The sequence below is a fragment of the Psittacula echo genome, assembly GCF_963264785.1.
Source record: "Psittacula echo genome assembly, chromosome: 4".
NCBI classification, from domain to species: domain Eukaryota; kingdom Metazoa; phylum Chordata; class Aves; order Psittaciformes; family Psittacidae; genus Psittacula; species Psittacula echo.
Window position 1 is genome coordinate 22,372,849 of NC_137738.1, and position 21,491 is coordinate 22,394,339.

Sequence of the window (21,491 nt, forward strand, 5' to 3'; positions counted from 1 at the left end):
TCCCAGCTCCTAACAGGAGAGGCTCACACTTTGCCAAGGAGTCTTAGTAACCCAGCGAGAGCTCAGGAGGAAGTGTAAAAGATAGAAGTTATTGGTATTAAAAAAGCTATCTGGAAAGTCACTAAGTGCAATGTCCTTTCTGCAGGGACAGTGGTGTGGAAATCCTGGATATCATGTCATGTACAGCACACTGCAAGCAACAGTCATCTTGTCATTCAGTAAGCACAGGATCCGAGTCAGGACACAAATTGCTTCCTACACACTAGAAGAATACTGACTTAATATATGTGAAATAGAAGATGAGTAAATGTGAGGTAGGAGTATTTAAGATACTTACAGATATTATCAGGGTGATATTTAAGTTTCCTATCAAATTTAGGTTAAAAGTCAGTGAGAGGATGTGGCACACAGGGAGGAGCCAGTAGAACATGAATTGTTCAACCTTGTGGTGAGAAGATCTTGAATTATGAAGGCAAGTGACTGACAACATTTTTTGAGAGAAAACTTTTCATCTCTTAGAAACACACATCAGCACAGAAGATGGAGGAAGACTACTACTTTCCACATAAGGAAGCGAGAAAAGGATATTTCAAAGTGCTCTTAGAGGAAAAGCTACTGCAGGAATCAAAGCTTAGTCTTTGGAAATTCCTGGTTCTGCAGGAGCACTATCAGGCAATGAATGCCTTTTCCAGGCAGCAGTGTGTGGTTTGACGCAGTGCTTGGGTGGCATGGGAGGAGCTAAGTCAGACTTGTTATACAAGGAAACGAATGGTTTAAGCATTCATAGTTTTTCAAGTACCAAATACGCAATTTCCCTAATTTGTCTCAATTGGCTGCAGAAATAATAATTTACAGGAAAATGAGAGAGAATTCATTGCTAATGAAAACCGGCATAACTTCCCTTCAGTCATATTAGTTACACTGAAATGATCTTCTATGTTGCTAATGACTCTGTTTGTGCAAAGGCATGGTTTTTCCTCCCTTCCCTGCAGAAAAAGTATTGTTCTCATTAAAATTTAGCTCGCAGATGTCTATGTGAGTTTCTTTTACCTCTTTTACTGCAATGAGCTTTTCAAGATTATAACAAGGTGGACCAGAAATAAAGAAATAGAGAAGATTAATATCTCTGTACCTTTTTTCAGTATCCAAATCTCAGCTACGCAAGGAAACAAGAATGAGAATACATCCTAGGGTTCATATTCGAGATATATTATTTTTTCCCAGAAAAACATATCTGGGAGAGGAAGATTTTTTCAGCACAGCACAGGCACTCTTTTTATTTAATTTTGTTTTATAGATCAGTCTCCATATCCTACCTTTCACAGCGAATCAGTATGCTAAAGTGAGCTGAAAACAAAGCTAACATTGCACAGCTTTTCTTCAGCACCTTTAACACCTGTTTTATCTGTTAATGCTCTTAGTGCCAGTTCCATGGTATGACTTTGGGTTATTTTCATCTTGCTGAAATGTCAGAAATTATAAGCTATATATAAGTAAAATCCCAGCAATATCACACCATAGTACTGTGCTAGGATAGTCAATAACTACTAGTTCACCCAGTTGTTACATTCAATTTTATTTCTTTTGGCATCCTATAGGTAGATAGCTAAGCATTTTTCAACTAAGTAGATGTATCTGCACTATTACAATTTGAGACAAAAAAAAAATAATCTGTTTTCTTCCAGCAAAGCCTCAATGTTAGAACTACATGCTTGGACACAGGGATACCGCAAGTCTTGTTACATCATGCCAAGTCTGAGCTAGCTTCTTTGATCTAGCTTAGTCTTTGGGTTGGTAACCTCTGCCCAAAGTTAGCCTGCCACTGAAAGCCATGCTGAAGACAAAGGTACTCCTGTAGCATGTGCTCTGGCTCTACTGCATCTGAGTACTAGTGAACTCAAGGTGTGTCTGCACAAACTGTTCCAACAGGGAGAGAGAGCAGGAAAAAAGTGGAAGAACAGTCAAGTACTCCCAGATGCAGGCAAAGACACTTACAGTAACCATCACTACATCTCCTCCTAGCTAGCTGCAAGGGAGGAAGAGTGGGACCAAACCTCTATCTGTGTCAATGAATGTTGCTAGGGTTAAAGATGAACAGCTTGTGGATTTGCTTGGGTTTTATGCGTGGGAGCTCTGTGGTGAGTGGGGTTGCTCACAAGGATGGCTGCTGGGGGAGAATGAGAGGCGGAGGTGGAGGTGAGACATAGACGGAAAGGGTGCTTGTTATATATCGAGTGAGTTGAAAGCAGAATGGTTTGGTGAAGAAAAAAAATGGATGGATGGCAGAGCAACATGAATAGGTGGTTATCTGCTGCACACAGATACTGGGCAGCAGCGATGCTGTCTGCAATTTTCTTCAATAATCTCCCAAATACCAGGAAGGTAGAAGAAATGAAGCCTGTGAGGTTTCATTTTGGTCCTTTCCATCTGACATTGCTTTTATTACTTGCTCACACTTACTGATGAGTTACCACTGGTCAGTCATCTCACCCAGAATGTGAGGGAATACTGTAGTACAGGCAGTAATACCTAGACACTGTTTTGGCATTTCCAAATGCATAAAATCACAAACTGAGTCAAAAGAGTCAGCATTCTAGCTAAGCCAACAATTGCTTGGGTTTGCCAGTTATATTAGATAGACAGAAATTGATGTCCTTCAAATCTACTCTATTTATAAAACAACATAAATGCCTTTAGGGTTTTTGATTTATCAGACAATTTACAGAACATTTTGTTACAACAAAACCTCTAAACATTTAATAACATCAAAAAATGCTGTATTTTTTTATGTACTAGTGAGAAGCAGAGACTGGAAACTGAATCTACAGAAGGGGGTAAGGGCCACCTTGCTCAGTTTTGCAGGTCTCTCTCCTGGTGCAAGGAAAGTTGTGGCTCCAAGTTTGGCTCCTAGATCAAACATGGAAAAGTGGCTGAGCAAATGAGGCTCCTAAAGTAGCCAACAGAACAAGGTGAGGGGCATATCTCAACTCCCTTTTGGTTTTTAATGCCTTATTCCAGGCCACAAAAGAGTCTCATTTCTTAGTAGTCACAGCCATATCCTTCCCTTACCTGTGGAAGACCTTTAGAAAATTAAGCAGAGTCACTGTGGGAGAGCTGGATATGCTCTTCTCCATCAAAAGTGTTCAGATCCACATCCCCTGCCTAGGAACATAAGCCCCAACACTATTCATTATATGGGGATGCTCCACTGTCTTTAGAGCAAATACCAGGGCCAGAGGCAAAGAGAAACTCCCTACATGAATGGTCAGACATCAACTGGAAGGAGGGCAATCTTCCTTGACCAACAGCAGCATTGTTAAAGCAGGGCTATTGCACATCTGGCGTAGCTTTTCTTAAAGGTCCTCATTTATCTGGGATTTCAGCTGGCAACTTGGTCAGCTGCATCACCATGATCTGGAAAAGTCTGCTAAAGTGCAAGAAATCCCAGACATTTCCATGGGTCATGTACTCCTCAATGAGCACACACCAAGCCTGGCACATCTAGGGAATTTTGGACTTCTTGGCCACTCCGTGCCCTTTCAGGATGCACATTTGCCGCAGATCTGGTGCTCTCAAGCATACCATGCACAGATGTGTTAGGCATAACCAGGAAAACAATACGTGCATGCAGTGTGGGGCTTACGGCTGATCACTGCATTGCCAGTTGTTCCTGTCCAGGATATGCCAGACAGAAATATAGAAGTGCTGTATAAAGAATCAAAGCATTAAGCATTGGAGGATTCAAAATCAGGCTTTCCCACTGCTGTGTAGCAAACCAAACCACACGGAGAGACAGTAATTTCTCAGTCTCTCTTCTGCTCCCCTTGGTGGCTCTATTATTCTGCACAGCACAAAGCAGCTTCAGCCAAAGAGGGTGAAGGCAGGTTCTTCCAGCCTGGCCTTTAGTGGGATGGTGAGGCCAGGCTGCAGGAGCAGAGGTAACGTGGGCTGAATCCTGCCAGGCAGGCTACTGTGGTGCTCACTAATACCTCGAAGCTGAACATTGTTGGGTTTTTTTTTGTTCCTCCTGAGGCTGTTTGTTCAGAGCTCAATCTGGCTGGGGATGCTCTGTCACCATCTGCCTGGCCAGATGGACTGGGGATACCCACACTGTTAGTGAGGTGACTGCATCTGTGATAATGGCGTCAGTCAGCATGTCAGTGGCAGTGGGTACGTCTGTGATGGTACCGTGACATGGAGACTAACTACATCTTCCTCTGCTGAGCACAGATGATTTACATCTTATTGATAAGAAACAGTTCAGAAATAAGCAATTTTTTTAAAAGAAAGAAGCTTATACCAACAGAGTACATAAGAGCAGTCAATATTCTTGGCCCTCATAATTTTTAAAATTCTTATTTCTTTGTAAAATTAATGTCAAAATAACCACCAAAAAAAAAAAAAAATAAAGGAAAAAAATGTAAATTAGTGCAACAAAGCTTAAACTGAAGTACCAGGATTATGAAAGATTTCAAATTCTAAGGCATCCCACAGCCCACCTTTGGGTTTCTGACATGACTGCAATGCACCTGTGGGGATCAGAGAGGTTATAATCCTTCCCCTATATTTAGAGCCTTCCTGAAGCCTGTATCTTTTGTATTTACCACATGAAAGCCAAGCTGGATAGGGCTTTGAGCAACCTGGTCTAGTATAAGGTATCCCTTCCTGTGACAGGGGGGTTGAAACTAGATGATCTCTAAGGTCCTTTCCAACCCAACATTCTGTTGGTTGATTAAGAAGATTTAGAAGAAATTGTGGTGTTTACCTGCAGAGTGTGAATGTTTCTCTACATGTAAGAACATTTGTACATAATGTTATTTGCAGGTTTCAGTGAAAATTCTAATTCAGCAGAACATGAGAATAAAAAGCATATGAGAAGGACAAAAATATATCCTGAGGTAGCTTTTCACTGGAAATATGGTCAGTAGGGGAACAGATGGCAGTTGGTCACTAGCTTGAATTCCCTAACTTGAACTTTACCATATAAACTAGTTTACTTACTGATAATATTACCAGAGGTTAAATCAATTATATGTTGATAGGTCAATTATATGTTGAGACTGACTGTCCAGATCAGGACTAAAACACAGTGGTAAAGCAGAGAAGGGATAAACAAGAGGCGAAAGCAGAGTCCAAAAGCCACCTTTGGAAAACTAAATCCGTACACAGCATTCAGCAGGGGCAGCATTTGTATACAGATCTACCCGTGACCTCATTCGTGAGAGCAGAGCTCTGTCAGACCTCCAAAGAGAAAAATAATGTTTGGCATGGGGAAGAATAGTGGTGTTTCTTTCATTCAGAGGAGGAGAACAGGAGCGCATATTCTACGCTATTCATCAAATATGCTGTGAGATGGTCCTTTTAGCTGGAGATGCATCTTTTGTTACAGAGCGTTTTCACAGACTAAGCTGTTTTGAAAGAGAAGTAGTCTCTGCCTATTTTCTCCCCTCTGCCTCTAACTGGGGCAGCCAAGAATGGTGAACCTTAATTTTGAAAAATATTACCCGAGGGTACAAAAGGATGCCAGAGTCAGAGAAAAGGAAAATAGTTAGGTGGATTAAGTAAGGTGAGCTCATGAAATTTCTTCATAAACAGAAATGACAGGCTAGCTTGGGAAAATAAAGTCTCCCTAAGCATACCTGACAGCAGAAGCTGACTGATCAAATAAGAGCAAATGTGTAGTGAAATGGACAACGACAGAAAGACAAGTAAGTTCATCCTCTGGACTCAGCAAAACAAACTGAGTAAGGGGAAACACATGGGTCATGCTAAGGAAAGAGCCGTGTTCGTGTGTGCAACAGCTCAGATTGTCACCCCAGCTACTTGCAGAGGAGCTTCAGTGTGGTGAGGTGAACAAGAGACACTGACTTCAGAGAAATGTGGCACCATGCTCCTCACTCATGTTCCAGATGCGAGACCCATTCTGGTAGGATTACAAATGTGTTACATTTTATAAATGCTAAAACCCAAGCGATCAAAACCCTACTGCTGTTCAACATTGAACATTTTTAGAATGACCTTTGTGCTGGCTGTCCACACACACAGAGAAACATTCACATCTTTTTTATGCACAGAATCTTCCTACTATTTCTGCACAATATTCTTCCTAAACCCCAAACCACTCTACTTCCATAAGTTACTTTTTCATCCCTGGCTTCTTTAATCCCTGTCAATCTTAATAATCAAGAAGATGGATGTCACGGTTTAAACATGCTTTTGAGACATCCCTCCCACTTCAGCACTGAACAAAATCTTGATGGAAACAGGAATCCTACATTATTTTCTCTCAACAAGCCACAACCAGCTCAACCACTCAACAAGTCACAACCAGTTCAAACTATTAATTCAGAATACAAAATGGCTTTTCCAGGTTCCTGTTTGAATGATAAATGTTAACTTTTACAGAGGATTACCAAAGGAGAAACTTTAACATTTTGCAAATCAGAATCTTTAGAAAAGCCAATGCATTATTAATGTCTTGAACAAAATATTTGGATCCCAGTACCTTAAAACTTTTCTTGATGTCCATATTTTACAAATGAATTATGTTTAAAACTGGGAGATTCAAATAAGATTACTTAATGCACCCTGACCAGCAAACTACCTGGTACCCCAAAAATATTACTGACTGCTCTCCTTGCAAAGGCACCTCAAGCACAGCAAGATTAAGCTCACCTCCATCACATTAAATTCAAGCACACTTCTATTACAGTCTCTCTACATCTAAAAAAAAAAAAAAAAGCCAGATCATTTTAACAAAGCTAAATAGCTTGGTCAGCCAAAGAGGGATTCCCAGGCAGAGGCACCATGGAAGAAAGCTGTAAGGCTGCTGCTGTAGGCTATCCTGTCATTTTCAGATTTTGATCCCCTCGTGAACCAGACACACGAAGTATAATCATAATCTTTCTCGCGGTTGTTACTGAAAGCACCAGGGAGCCAGACTTGTGCCTATCTATCCATGGGATGTATTTATCTTCTGACTATGCAGGTGTGTTTCAGAATTAACACCAATCACATTTTCTGAGTTCTCCAACAAAAAGCTGCCTCCAAGTTCAGAGATGACTGTGCAATAGAGTTAAGTCACTCATCCTACCACAGGTAACAAACAAACCAAGGATTAGGGGTAAGATTGAAGACTGACAACTGATTTAGTACAAGATGGTGTATGCTAAAATATGTAGGTATACCCACATACTGCATGGAAGTTTTACTCTACATGCCTTGTCAAGGAGGAGTCTACATTGCTTTAAGTCAAATGTTAAAGGGCAAACAACCAGGTTGACTTCAGAGGGGCTGAAAATAAACACAGCCTACACCTTAGCTTTCCAACATGAGCGGGAGCTATGTCATGAAGTAAATTCCCAAACTAATAGGAACTACTGCAAATAAATAACGAAAAAAACACTGAAAATTGGTCAAACATGGATCAAATGCATGGATTTATGGGTGCAACAGAAAAGAATACTGTCCTTTTGGAAGGTCAGTTAGTACTTTCTTTCAATCTTTTGGACGTGTCTGGTAATAAGCAGCATATACATATATATACAGCATATACACACAAATAGCTACACCTATTTTGTCTAATTAAGTGTAATCCTGTCTTACCTGGCAAGTCCATATCGATGTGATAATGAAGCCATCATCTCTGAAGACATTAAAGATTTCAACTATTCCTCGTGAATAACCGAACACAGAGATACTAGCATCTGACACTGCCAAGTTAAATGTGAGGTAGTCAGTGGGCTGCAGAAGATGTCTTTGTTTATATAGAACAAAAATCACAATGCTATTTCCAAACCAGGACAGCCAACCTGGGGAAAAAAAAAAAAGAAATCCATGAATCAAAAAGCAAATAAAGCGAGAAACAATTCCATATGTAAACGTGTGATGTCCCTTCTTTTTGTTCCATTAGAAACATATTAAACCAGATTATCCATTGGAAAACCTATGCATGAAGCCTTTTTAAGTAGCTGGGCACATTTCAGAAGCAGAAATGAGTGAATAAATCTGGTAAAAACCAGAATAAACATGAAGAGCTGCTGCTGCATTTGTCAAAGATCCATCATTTAAGGGCCTAGAGAAGTGGGGTTTTTTCTTAACTAGATAGATGAAACTCATGAAACATAACAGCTGGGAAAAGAAGGAAGGAGGAAAGATGGGCAGAGTAGAGCAGGGGCTACAAACAATCTGCAAAAAGCTGCAGTTGTTTAGATGCATTGTATGTGATAAGGAACATGGAAAGTTCATACACATAGCCAGATAGCTGCTTTACCGCTCTCTCTGAAAGTGCAGCTTAATACAATTAAGTTTCTTCTCTTAGAACACTCTACGATCTCCTTGCAGCAAAGCTGATAGGAATATTTTTCAGTTATACACCTGGCAGTTTATACAAAGAAGACATTTAGAACAGACCTTTGGAAAGCTTTGAAGTTCTTATTTGTTTTTAAAGAAAGTTGTGTTTTCTCTTACTGTCCAGTAAGAGAGATGTCTGACATGTACATATCTAATTACACGAAGAAAATGAAAGGGAGCTAACTGTAAATCTGGTACAGTCAGCCAATTTCTTGTTGGAGAGACCTAGAGTTTCCAAATGTGCATGGCTATTGTCCCACCCATCAGTGCAAGACCTTGGTGGTATGCATCCCACTTTCTGGAATGATGTAGACTTGCAGAATCAAATGACTTCCAACAAAATGTTCACTCATAAGCATCAGGCTCAGTATTGAAAATGCGGTTTAGCCATTTAAGGAGATGGTTCCAGGGCAGCTCCTGGAGTGGGGCAGCAGGTTGGGCAGCACTGGCTCTCCATTGTCTCTTATCTGCCACTGCTGACATAGGTGGCCTCACTTTACCTTGGTAATTCAGAGCAAAACACCACCTCCTTTGAGTGCCTGCAGCATGATGGCATTGCACAGCATCTCTGGACATTCAAAGGAATTCACGAGATGAAAGATGGCTGATAGGTTTGATGTAGCAAGAGGGCAGCTGTCTTACTTCAGGAAGCATCAACAACCCCATATGTCAAGAACCCAGTGGTTTGCTGCTGGGCTGCCTCACCTTGGAAGGGAGGGGAGGAAACATAATTTGCTAAAGAGCTTTTGAACTGGGAAGAGATGATGTGTTGGTGTATGGCATTAGTCAGAAATAGTCTCTGGTGCAATGATACATTGAAATACATACATATATTTTATATATATCTCGTTATAAGGATAAGATCAACAATAATAAATACAACTTATTCTGGCCACTAGGTGACAATGTTTCTTAATCAAGTCTCGTTTCGAATGGCTGTGTGCACTTTAAGTCAGGAATTGTTTCTGACTTCTGTCTGAGTCTAGGTATTATAAATAAGCAGAGCAGGGAACTGCAGGATGGCAGGTTTGAGAATGCATTAAGGTAGTCCGCGGTGCAAACATGGTGGTTGCATTGCTTGTGTATGTCAGCTCTATCTTCTGTAAAGTAAGACAGTTTTCAAGGCAGTAGGCATGGAAGTATTTTCCCTGTCAATATGAAGACACTGTGCTTTTAAAATGGCAGACGAAATAAAATGGCATCTCCTTTGGAAATAGCAAAATTTTGTCAACACAGTGTATTGGATAAGAGGGCTACTCTTACAGTGTAAGACACCTGCACCTCCTGGGAACTTCCAGAGCCAATTCCCCCAGCCTGGAGGGTAAGGGAGTTTTCACTTAAAGTTTCTTAAGGAAGAAATTAAGCAAAACATCATGTAAACCCACAATATATTTTTTAGATGGAGGCTACAGAGACACAGTATTCGTGAAAAGTTTTTGGAACTATGTTCACACACTGACGTTGGGGATGACAGAAGCATTGAGGGAGATAAGTTTACAGAGCAAGTATGATTTCTGCAGGTAGGCACAATATTTTCAACCAAAGCAGGTGGAGAACCGGCACTGGCATATCCAGTCCCTAAAATGTCAGATCTGTCTGGGTAGAAAACCATACTAATACTGTGATAAGAAACCTGAAGGAACTCAATCCTCAGTAAACTGCAGAGTAACAAAACCAGTGGCCCGACCGAAAGAACCAAACATCTTCCCTCCCCCAAACCTTAACATCACAACAGGGAAAAATTTGAAAATGCAGTGCAGGGGAAGCCCAGCAATAGCTCTGACGCTGTCAGCGAGGGCAGGGATCTCTTCAACTGCTTTGCAGGCGTTATGTGCCTCTGAGTAGATCAGAGGCAGATCAAGAGCCCAGAGAGAAGCCTCTGGATTTTGAAGTGCTGTAAGGCCTTGCTACCATCAGGTGGCATCTCAAAGAAACAGCAGGTAGAAAAGAAACAGCTGAGGGACCTCGTTTCATTCTTATTTGCAAGCTGCCAGCAATATTCATTTACAAGAGTACACAACAAAAAAATAAAACCCAAACCCCAAATCTAACCCCAGCATCCTAAGGCAATCCTGGTGAGAAAGGACAGGTTCCAACAGAGGTCAAAATGTCTCTGAGAGAGAAAATATATCAGATAGGAAGAAACTGAACACTTTCACCCGACATAAGGTTCAGAGAGGAATGACCATATTTCCTTCATAAGCTGTAACACTGTCTGATATTGGCTGCTCATAAAGAGATGCTGGCCCTTCTGAAGTGGCAAAACACACAGATAATGTATAATTACTGAAGTTTTTTAACACAGGACAGGACTGAGAATAGCTACTATGGGAGTGGCAGTATCATAGAATCATAGAATGGTGTGGGTTGGAAGGGACCTTAAAAGGTTATCCAGTTCCAACTCCCTGCCATGGGGAGGGACACCTTCCACTAGGCCAGGTTGCTCAAAGCCCTGTCGATCCTGGCCTTCAGCACTGCCAGGGATGGAGCACCAACCACTTCTCTGGGCAAGAAGTTCAGTGTCTCACCACCCTCACAGTGAAGAATCTTTTTCTAATAGCTAATCTAAACCTCCTCTCTTTCAGTTTAAAGCCATTCACCCTTGTCCTATCCCTACATGCCCTTGTAAAAAGTCCCTCTCCAGATTTTTTATAGGTCCTCATCAGGTGTTGAAAGGCTACTCTAAGATACCCCCTGAACCTTCTCTTCTCCAGGCTGAAGAAGCCCAGCTCTCTCAGCTTGTCTTCACAGGAGAGGTGCTCCAGCCCTCCAACCACCAATTAAATGAGTGTTGATAAATGCTAAACATTGAACATCTAAGGAATCACCTTACTCCTTTGACACCCACAGAAAAGTACTTGGTATCACATTTCAGACATAGGGAGGTAGAAGGAACAGGATGGACAGCAATATTAAAAAAGTTGTATTGCCCTTATATAATTCAGTAGTAATCCTTGTCCTAGAATAATACCCCCTAATAAAGCATTTAAACCAACAGATGATGCAAGTGCTCCACAAAGGAAGCTGGTGTTGTTATCCATGCTTTTTAGGTGAGGCACAGGAAGCCTGCCAAACAAGCTGGTGGTAGTCAGGAACCAAAACCCTATCAAAGTCCTATATGCTGTCTGCCAGCCTGTGCAAAGAAAGCACTGACAAAGTAGCCAGCAAGAGCGTCCGGGGATATTAAAAATCTTTCTGATGGAAGTGACTGAGAACAGAGATGGTTTAACTTTAGGAATAGCTAAGCGGGAGTACAACAGTTTTACAAAGGTTTCTGCCAAATCAATCCAGACTGAGCATCCATTCCCCTATTTTTCTCTCATGTACCTGAGATGGTCTTTGGACAAAAAATGAGCACCCAAGGATGCATGCAACTTTGCTGTTAACATTCAATTTATGTTTTGCAGAGTTAAATTTGATACAAGGGAACTGATAGCTCCAAGCCAGTCATCCAATAGATGACTGCGTCTGTGCCCAGATAAGATGATAGGTTATCATGCTTTGTACTTAGACTTGTTCTTATTAGACAGTGTTGCACGGCCTTTACTTGTAAAGCCTAGCAAGAATGAATTAGAAAAATGGGTGTTATGACACAACCATCAGCAGTTTAAAATATACAGGGACCTTTAAGTGGACAATCTCAATAAATGAGGGCAAAAGGTGAAGGCTCAATGTCACACGACAAGCTATGCTTTCCCTTCAGCAAAGAACTTTATCTCTAGGACAGAAATTGGATTGAGCATCTATATATAGAGCAGGCATGAATGAAGTGAATTACTGATTTAACTACCTACACACAAGCATTAATGTCTATCTGAAGAGGCCTGTTGTAAATGATTTTCTGACTAGAAAGCTTTATTTAAAGCAGGGATAAAATCTAGGGAATTTGCAAAGCTGTCATTAACTACTGCAACTGTGAAGTGAACCTGCTCCATTTTTAGTCTTCACTGCTAGTTATACATACACATTATCTTATCCATGGCATATTGCCCATTTTGGCAAGAAGGAGAAGAGTCATCATGTTTTAGACTTGACAAAGTGTGGAGAGATAAAATGCAATATTTTGGGGAGATGAATGTTTTGTGACTAGTTTGTTTCCTTTCCCACCTTCTCAGATTTATCTGGCAAACAATGTCCCAAAATAACACTCATTCTGTCACTTGTCAAATAACAGTTTACTATTACAATGCGAAAATGTGCAATTTAAAAGCATTTTTGGGTCTTGTGGTCTCTTCCAGTTTTCTAATGGGATTAGTAATAGTCTTAGTGTTGTTTGCTGATATAAGCACTCACAAAAAGTCAAAATCTGTTCTCTAATAAATTATCTCCTACTGATTTAAAGTTTCCTTTTATGCCAAGCATTCACTCCAACAGTTCCAGTTAACTGTGAAAATAAAGAAAATGAGCACAGAACAAATTGCATATAAATGCAGAAAGGAATGATTTACTTGAGAATTCCAATTAATAATTATGAAGAACAAATGTTTAACTTTTTCCCCTAGGTCTATGTTTGACTTAGCTAGCAGCTGTAGACAGAACTTTTAAGTCACACCTAATAATTTAAACTATACAAGGATTTTCCATGGTACCAGGGCACTCAGGGCTTAGGCAAAAAGATGAAATGCTAGCAGGAGGAGAAGCTCTCACTTGTCTATCAAAGACAGTTCTGAGCTCATGGAAGGGAAGGATGAAAACAGAGCGTTGCCTTCAGAAAGGGGATTCCGAGGCAGCTGACCTGAACCAGCTGCAATCTGCAGATAGCTCCTCTAAGAGCACTATGATGCTCACTGCTTTGGGATTGGCACTGCATTTTTCCCCCACTTTGCTGATCCCCTGGCCAAAGCATTAGCAAGGAGAACAATGAAATGGTGAGTTGTGTGCCAAGAAGTATTGCAGAGATTTCAAAATCCATCAGCATTTGGAAAATGCACTTGTGCACTTTGATGCTGGTTTGCTTGTGACATTAGCGTGTGATATCTATTCCAGCACAGGCTTTGAGCTCAGGTTTCCATACAGTATGCTGAGGACCCTCCTGTTTGGATCTGTTATAGCCTGGCTGGAGTATGTTGTATGCCACATACATCAGTGTCTTGTTTGTCACATAGGACATCTGCCCTACCTGTGACATGAGAATTTCCAGAACGGGACATGTAAAGAGGCCTCATCTCAGCCAAAGGTCATGGTTCTTGGATATTCATGTCCACTGTCAAGATGTGCGACTGTGAGAAGACTTGGCCAAAACCCAAAAATTTGCTTGGACTTTATCCTGAGAAGGTGAAGAGATTCAGAGGAGCCCCATCTTCTGGGTAAGTGTTAACACCAACCACATACATCCCTTTGGTGCTGGAAATGCACAGCGAAATTCGCAGAAAACTGCACTCGTGTACTTAGATTCAAAAGAGAAGAAAACATGCAGCAGTGTCAGAAGTGCAACCACTGAAGCTGTTTTCCAAGGCAACAAAAAACCAAAAGCAATAAATATGAACATCTTTGGGACTTTGTGTAAGGAAGTACCCATCAAATACTGCAAATGCAGATTGTCTTTCCACATCCCTAAGGAAATGCAGGTATGGGAAAGTAACACACGGAGTGGCCTTTGGCCTCTGCTGCTAGCAGGGCAAAAGGTTGTCTGTGTAACAGAGCACTTTGTTCTGCTACATCTCTGCTCCCCAGATAGACTGAGATATTGGTGTACATAAAACTAATAGCTGGAAATTGTTATGGTTGATGCTTGCAGAAGTGCGGCAGTAGACCTTTGAGGAGTAAAAGACATGAGGAGTGGTTACATATACTGCACAAGAAGTGCAACTTGAGTCTTGCATCTAGAGATAAGTTTCAAGAATAGCGGCTATGACATGCCAAGCACTTGTAAGCTTGGCAGAAGGATCTGTAACAATCAAAGCCTAATAGACAACCTAAAAGCTCAGGCACATAGGTACTTTAAAATGTATTTGCCAGATGTGGAACCATTAGGAAGCAGCAAACACCTTTGTTGGTCAATTGATAGAAGGATATTGAACTACCAGTGTGATGCAGAGGTGTCCTGGGTTTAGCAGTAGCAGTCATTTTTCTCCTTCTTAGTAGCTGGTGCAGTGCTGTGCTTTTGACTTTCAGCCTGGCAACAGCGCTGATAACACCGATGTTTTTAGTTGCTGCTCAGTAATGTTTTGTCTGACCAAGGACTTTCTGAGTCTCATGCTCTGTCAGGGGGGAGGGGAAGACGGAAGGAAGCAGAAGCAGGACACCTGACCCAAACTAGCCAAAGAGGTATTCCATACCACAGCACGTCATGCCTGGTATATAAACTGGGGGCAGTTACCCGGAAGGGCTACATCACTGCTTCAATAGGGCTGGGTATCAGCCGGCGAGTAGTGAGTGGTTGTATTCTCTTCCCTTGTTATTTCCCTTATCATTATTATTATTGGTGGTAGCAGTAGTGATTTGTGTTATACCTTAGTTACTGGACTGTTCTTATCTCAACCTGTGGGAGTTGCATTCTTTTGATTCTCCTCCTCATCCCTCCGGGAGTGGGGGAATGAATAAGGTGGGGAGTGAGCAAGCAGCTGCATGGTTCTGAGTTACCAGCTGGGTTTAAACCACGACAAGAGGCAACACTAAGAGGGATCAGTAGAGCTGGGGAAGTGTAAATACTGTGAATGGTGATGGCAAGACCTTGCTTGGATGCAGCATTCAGCCCTGCTTATAAGTTGAAAAAAAATAAAGTGTCCAGGACATAACTGGGTATGCTCAAGTGGAAGAGGAGAGTTTACAGGTCATGGAAGGAGGGGCTGGCCACTCGGGAGGAATATAAGGCTGTTGCTAGAGGATGTAGGAAGGCAGCTAGGATGGCTAAGGCCTCCTTAGAATTAAATCTGGCCAGAGGGGTCAAGGACAGCAGAAAGAGCTTTTTCAAATACATGGCTGATAAAACTAACACCAGAGGCAAGGTTGGCCCACTGGTGAACGGGATGGGTGCCCTGGTGACAGAAGATACAGAGATGGCAGAGTTATTGAATGCCTTCTTTGTCTCTGTCTACTCTGCCGGAGGCAGTCCTGAAGAGCCCTGTACTCCTGAGACCTCAGATGAAGTCAGGTCACTGGAGCAGTTTGCCTTAGTCGATGAGGAATGGGTTAGAGACCGGTTGAGCAATCTGGACATCCATAAATCCATGGGTCCAGATGGGATGCACCCCCGGGTGCTGAGGGAACTGGTGGAAGTCATTGCTAGACCACTCTCCATCATCTTTACCAAGTCTTGGGAATCGGGAGAGGTGCCTGAGGACTGGAGGAAAGCAAATGTCACTCCAGTCTTCAAAAAGGGCAAGAAGGAGGACCCGGGTAACTATAGACCGGTCAGCCTCACCTCCATCCCTGGGAAAGTGATGGAACACCTTATCCTTGGTGCCATCTTAAGGCATGTCAAGGATAAGAGGGTTATGAGGGGCAGTCAACATGGCTTTACCAAGGGGAAGTCATGCTTGACCAACCTCCTAGCCTTTTATGAGGAAATAACATTGTGGATGGATGATGGCAGAGCGGTGGATGTGGTCTACCTTGACTTCAGCAAAGCATTTGACACAGTCTCCCACAGCATCCTCATAGCTAAATTGAGGAAGTGTGGCCTGGATGATCAGGTAGTGAGGTGGATTGCAAACTGGCTGAAGGAGAGAAGCCAGAGAGTTGTAGTCTATGGGGCGGAGTCTAGTTGGAGGCCTGTATCTAGTGGAGTGCCTCAAGGGTCAGTACTGGGACCAGTATTATTTAATATATTCATCAATGATTTAGATGAGGGAATTGAGTGTACTGTCAGCAAGTTTGCTGATGACACTAAGCTGGGAGGAGTGGCTGACACGCCAGAAGGCTGTGCTGCCATCCAGCGAGACCTGGACAGGCTGGAGAGTTGGGCAGGGAGAAACTTGATGAAATATAACAAGGGAAAGTGTAGAGTCCTGCATCTGGGCAGGAACAACCCCAGGTTCCAGTATAGGTTGGGGAACGACCTGTTAGAGAGCAGTGTAGGGAAGAGGGACCTGGGGGTCCTAGTGGATGGCAGGATGACCATGAGCCAACACTGTGCCCTTGTGGCCAAGAAGGCCAATGGCATCCTGGGGTGTATTAGAAGGGGGGTGGTCAGTAGGTCGAGAGAGGTCCTCCTTCCCCTCTACTCTGCCCTGGTGAGACCACATCTGGAATATTGTGTCCAGTTCTGGGCCCCTCAGTTCAAGAAGGACAGGGACCTGCTGGAGAGAGTCCAGTGCAGGGCAACTAAGATGATTAAGGGAGTGGAGCATCTCCCTTATGAGGAAAGGCTGAGGGAGCTGGGTCTCTATAGTTTGGAGAAGAGGAGACTGAGGGGGGACCTTATTAGTGTATATAAATATACAAAGGGGGAGTGTCACGAGGATGGAGTCAGGCTCTTCTCAGTGGCAAACTATGATAGGACAAGGGGTAATGGGCTCAAACTGGAACACAAGAGGTTCCACTTAAACTTGAGAAGAAACTTCTTCTCAGTGAGGGTGACAGAACACTGGAACAGGCTGCCCAGGGGGGTTGTGGAGTCTCCTTCTCTGGAGACATTCAAAACCCGCCTGGACACATTCCTATGTAACCTCATCTAGGTGTTCCTGCTACGGCAGGGGGATTGGACTAGATGATCTTTTGAGGTCCCTTCCAATCTCTAACATACTGTGATACTGTGATAACAGACAATGTAAAAGGTGATAGACTGGGATGACAGGGGAAAAGATATCAATATTATGGCAGGAGCTAAATAAATTATATGTATAGTAAATATGTATAATCATATATAAATAAATTATAATTAAAAAAACCCCTAAACAACCAAACTAAAAACCAGCAACCCTTGCTTACTATAGGAATGCAAAGGTTGATTGCAGGGTATGATTGCTCCTTCGGAAAACCAAATTGGCTGTAGGATGTTAACTGCAGGCAAAAAAAAAAAAAAAAAAGGGAAAAAAAATGAATGGAGTGACAAAACCAGTGTAAATTTGATGTGATCACTTTAGCTAAGTGTATATGTAAAGGGTCCTGCTCAACAGAGAAACAAAATCAGGAACAGGCTGTTAATCAGAAAAGTGGTAGCAACATCAAAAAACCCTAGCTGGTTATATGACAGAGCATAATAGGTTCGTAAATGAGATTATACATTGTCACAGCAGGCGACTGGCCTTGCTGACCTAAGATGTTCCTTCTAGTCTTAAGTGCAACTGATTAATTCTTTAGCTGATGCTGCAGCCATTTCCCAGCCATTCATGAAGGGATACGCAGATGTGAACAGATTGGGGATAAATTGGAACAAGTCTGGTTTATCTTATGGCCACTCTTCTAATTAAGTCTCCTAAGATAGAAGCCATATATTTTTCTACTAGAATCTCTGTTTTTATTCTAAACACAACCTTTTCCTCACTAGTTCTTATAGGTAAAAAGAGTCTCACGTAAACGTATTAGAATACTTAGCATTTCATATTGTAACTTACATAGACCTTTCTCAAGGACAAACTGAGAGCTAGTAAGCTACTTGAAATATGTAATAAGCTTAGAAAAAACCTGTTTAGAGCAATCATTTAAAAACAGAAATATTTTTATATATGCTCCTTAGAAGAACAAATTTAATAATTCTTACGTTTTCTTGTATTTTCCTGGGAGGAAAAATGGCTGGAAATTTTGATTAGCTAGCAACCATGCATTCTTTGGAATTTCATAAAGCTTCCTTGTACCCTACAATGAGTCAGCCCCATATAGACAATATCTAAACAAACAAATCAAAATTGCATTGGGATGAAAGTGAGTTCATATTGGGTGCCATTTTCAAATCCTTATTATACACTTACAATAGCTGCCTTGTAGCAGGACCTAAGTAAACACACAGTATTGTGGCTGCTAACACAGGATAATGTTCTAGTATTTGGATCTTTCACAGATCCTGTTTGAAGAAGTTAATTTCTATGTGCATCAAATGTTAAAGTGAGAGCAGTACAAATAGTTAAAAAAGAAGCTGAAAAGAGTAAAAAAGAAGTTGAAAATACAGAACCATACTTTCTGTCTCTGCAGGAGGTAATTGTAGAATGCCAACTAACCTTCAGCAGTCAAAACTGGAAATCACGGAACATTAATTCCGTGCTACCAAGACACAAGAAGACACAGAAGTATCACATACTTTTGATAAAGTAGTTTTAAAATCTTCCTACATATTAAGTTTAGTGAACATTAAAGTTTACAGGCTTGACTACTCTTTTTTTCTCCTCAAGATTTCTGCATTGGTTACTAATCTCCTTTTAGCAAAAGAAAGCTGTACCTCTGTGGTCTTCTGTTAGCTGACGAGTTGCATTTTCTAACATTCTGTTCCATTAGGGATGAAACCCAAATGAATCACTTTGAACTTGACACCAAACTCTACTTAGGAGCTTCCTTCCACACCCAAGCTGAGCACATACCTAAAGCCAGTAGGTAGAAACCTATGATAGTCTCTCCTTGCTCTGTTACAGCTGCCTCTCTGCTCAGAAAACTGACGTTGTTGTTCCTCCAGGGTGCCTGTGAAGACAACTGGACAGACATTTTCAGTGGAGATTGTGACCCAGAAATTGCCCTTTCTTCAGTGTGTCCTGGTGAAACAAAATGGTTCCAGCCTTTTCCTCAGTTTCTGCTCCCCGTATTGAAGAGAGCTCTTCAATGAGACTAATGATTTAAAGAAGGAAATCTCAAGGGACAGGAGCTTTGCAGCCTTCTGACCTGCTCTTCACTAATCCTATCTATTAATACAGTCTGTGAATCTGTGGCCATCCCAAGAAGCAGATTTCCTTATATCCTTATTACTGCTACATGCAGAAAACTTTAATGATGAGCGTGTATCTGACAAAAAGAAAACTTGCTTTAAAACAGGGTGATGCCACATAAACTACAGGCTCACAGGCACACCCACAAACAGGAAGCATATTGATATATTGCCAAAAAGCAGTACTTTTGTCTGTGTTTTCACAGAAGACCGGTAGGGGTTTAGTTCAAATGAAATTAATGAAAAATCTTACACTGATTAAAAAAAAACTAAAACTAAAAAGAAAAAGTGGCACAGTAAAAACCCACAGGGAGGGATCACTGCCTGATAAAGTGACTTTAATGTAGCAGAAGGAATCAGCTATGAAGTTACTTTACCAGCAGGATAGTTGCTAATTTAAAAAGAAGGGAAGGTAATTTCCATTACAGCTTGAAAGAAAATAAAGTAAGTTTTTTGAATTGTATTTTTAGCCTGCTAAGCACCCTCCAATCTAGCGTGCTCCAGGTAAAGTTGGATTTAACTATACTGTTTAAAAAAATGGGACGTCCTATTGTTGAAGAGACATATCACATGTGATTTAAGTGAGTCAGTTTGGACTATTTGTAGTTTTTGCAGAGGCATTCATGATTGTATTTCAGATATGGCCTCTGTCATCAATCAGGTTGTAGTCATCATTAGAACATTTGAGACTGAATTAATTCAACTGAGGCAGCAAAGTATTCCTGGTGAGCAACACACTCTTGGCTGCGCTGAAGTCCCTGTATGCCTTTTTATGCCCAACCAGCTTGTACTTTCCCACCCCAGGGCAGCAAATCGGCCCCTGTGGTGGCACCCAGCTGAAGGAAGCAAAGCACCCCACTGGGAACCTCCACTGGGCTGGTTTTGTCCCTCCTGAGGCAGATTGATCCCCTCCCATCAAGCTTTCCCTGTGTCTGTTATGATAGCCTCTACATGAGACAGGGAAATAAAGGTGATGTGACAAGAATGAAAGAGAAGAGCAATTTTTTACAGCGAGAAGGAGGAGAAATAACCTCATTGTAGTGAAAGACATTAACCTTCCAGCTAATGGTGAGGGCAGGGACTCACTTCACTGAAGTCTCTTGCAAGGGTGCTAGGCTTGACTAGTCCCTGACTATCTTGCTCTTGTACCAGTCACTGGAACACTGCACTCTCTTTCTCCAACCTAAAGTCTGCAGCATGGGGCTGGCAGCTTCCATAGATCCCATTTAAGCAGACAAATGGCCTGATTTTCCCACTCGCTAGCCACAGCCCACCTCTTGCTGACTTTCTGTAGAGACCTCTTCCTATGTCTGTCTACAGGCAGCTGGAGTTTCACCCTGACAAGCCTCCTAAACCACACTGCTTAACAGACTGTGACAGAGAAACCTGGGACTTACCTTGTGGCAGATACAGGGAGTGCTGGTCTCCTACACCACAGGCAGTGCTGAGGTGGTAGAGCATCCCCTTTATGCACAAGCAGTTTCTCCATTTCATTTAGCACAGGTCTGGACTTCAGACTCTGAGTTTGGCATCTGTTGTCACACAAATGCCAGTGCTCATGGCTTTGATTAAGCAGGGACAGAGACAAGCAGCAAAGAGTATTTTTCATGCAAGCCGTTCAAGGAAACCATGATTTACACACATGTGACCTTTAGGCACAAGCACTTCAAATGATAATAAAGTAACAACGATAATTATTTACTTTTTGCTACAATAAAAGACAAATCATATAATTTGCCTTGAACTCCTGAATTTTTTTGACTTTTCCCAGGTACATGTTTCTTTCATATAAACACTGCAGCTTCATGGACACTTCATCTTTCCATTTAAATGAGAAAGCCTTCTGCCAAGCTTTGTGCATTGCAATAATAATGAGATGAAAACAAACAAACAGAGACTTCAGATATCAAGGAAAGAAAAAACAAATCAAGGTGAAATGTTCTCCTTAGTCAAGCAACCCTTTTGATGATTTCTCCCCTACCCCCTTCTTCACACACTACACTGACTAATATCTTGGCCTGCTTGCAGTTTTCTCCTTAATCCACTCCCTTCTGCGGCATCCTTCAATAAGGGACAGACACTTTGCAAACTCCTGTGATTTGTTTCATGTTCCCACAGGTCACTGTGCTTCCAGATGAGACAAAAGCTCCCTCTGCAGAGTACAGTCACTTCATTTCATGTCTCTTGGCGCTTTGGTGTTGACCAATTCACTGGCCCACAGAGGTTATCCCTGAGTGCCTCTATCATCTTTGTGAAGTGCTTTGGAAAGAATAGAGCAGTATATGCTGCAGGCAGTTTTATAAAAAGGAGAAGAAAACTAAACCACTGTGGTGATAGGGAAAAATTA

General features: G+C 41.8%; 1 protein-coding gene across 1 annotated transcript in view; it reads right to left on the reverse strand.

Moving 5' to 3' along the window:
* Positions 1-18,927, reverse strand: part of LOC308219476 (visual pigment-like receptor peropsin) — a gene marked incomplete at both ends in the record, with an annotated part of 31,189 nt that extends 12,262 nt beyond the window's left edge. The window contains 2 exons of the mRNA XM_080614496.1: positions 7,606-7,811; positions 18,807-18,927. Coding sequence (XP_080470622.1) covers positions 7,606-7,811; positions 18,807-18,927 — 327 coding nt within the window. The remainder of the gene's footprint in view (positions 1-7,605; positions 7,812-18,806) is intronic.
* Between the last annotated feature and the right edge of the window lie 2,564 nt (positions 18,928-21,491).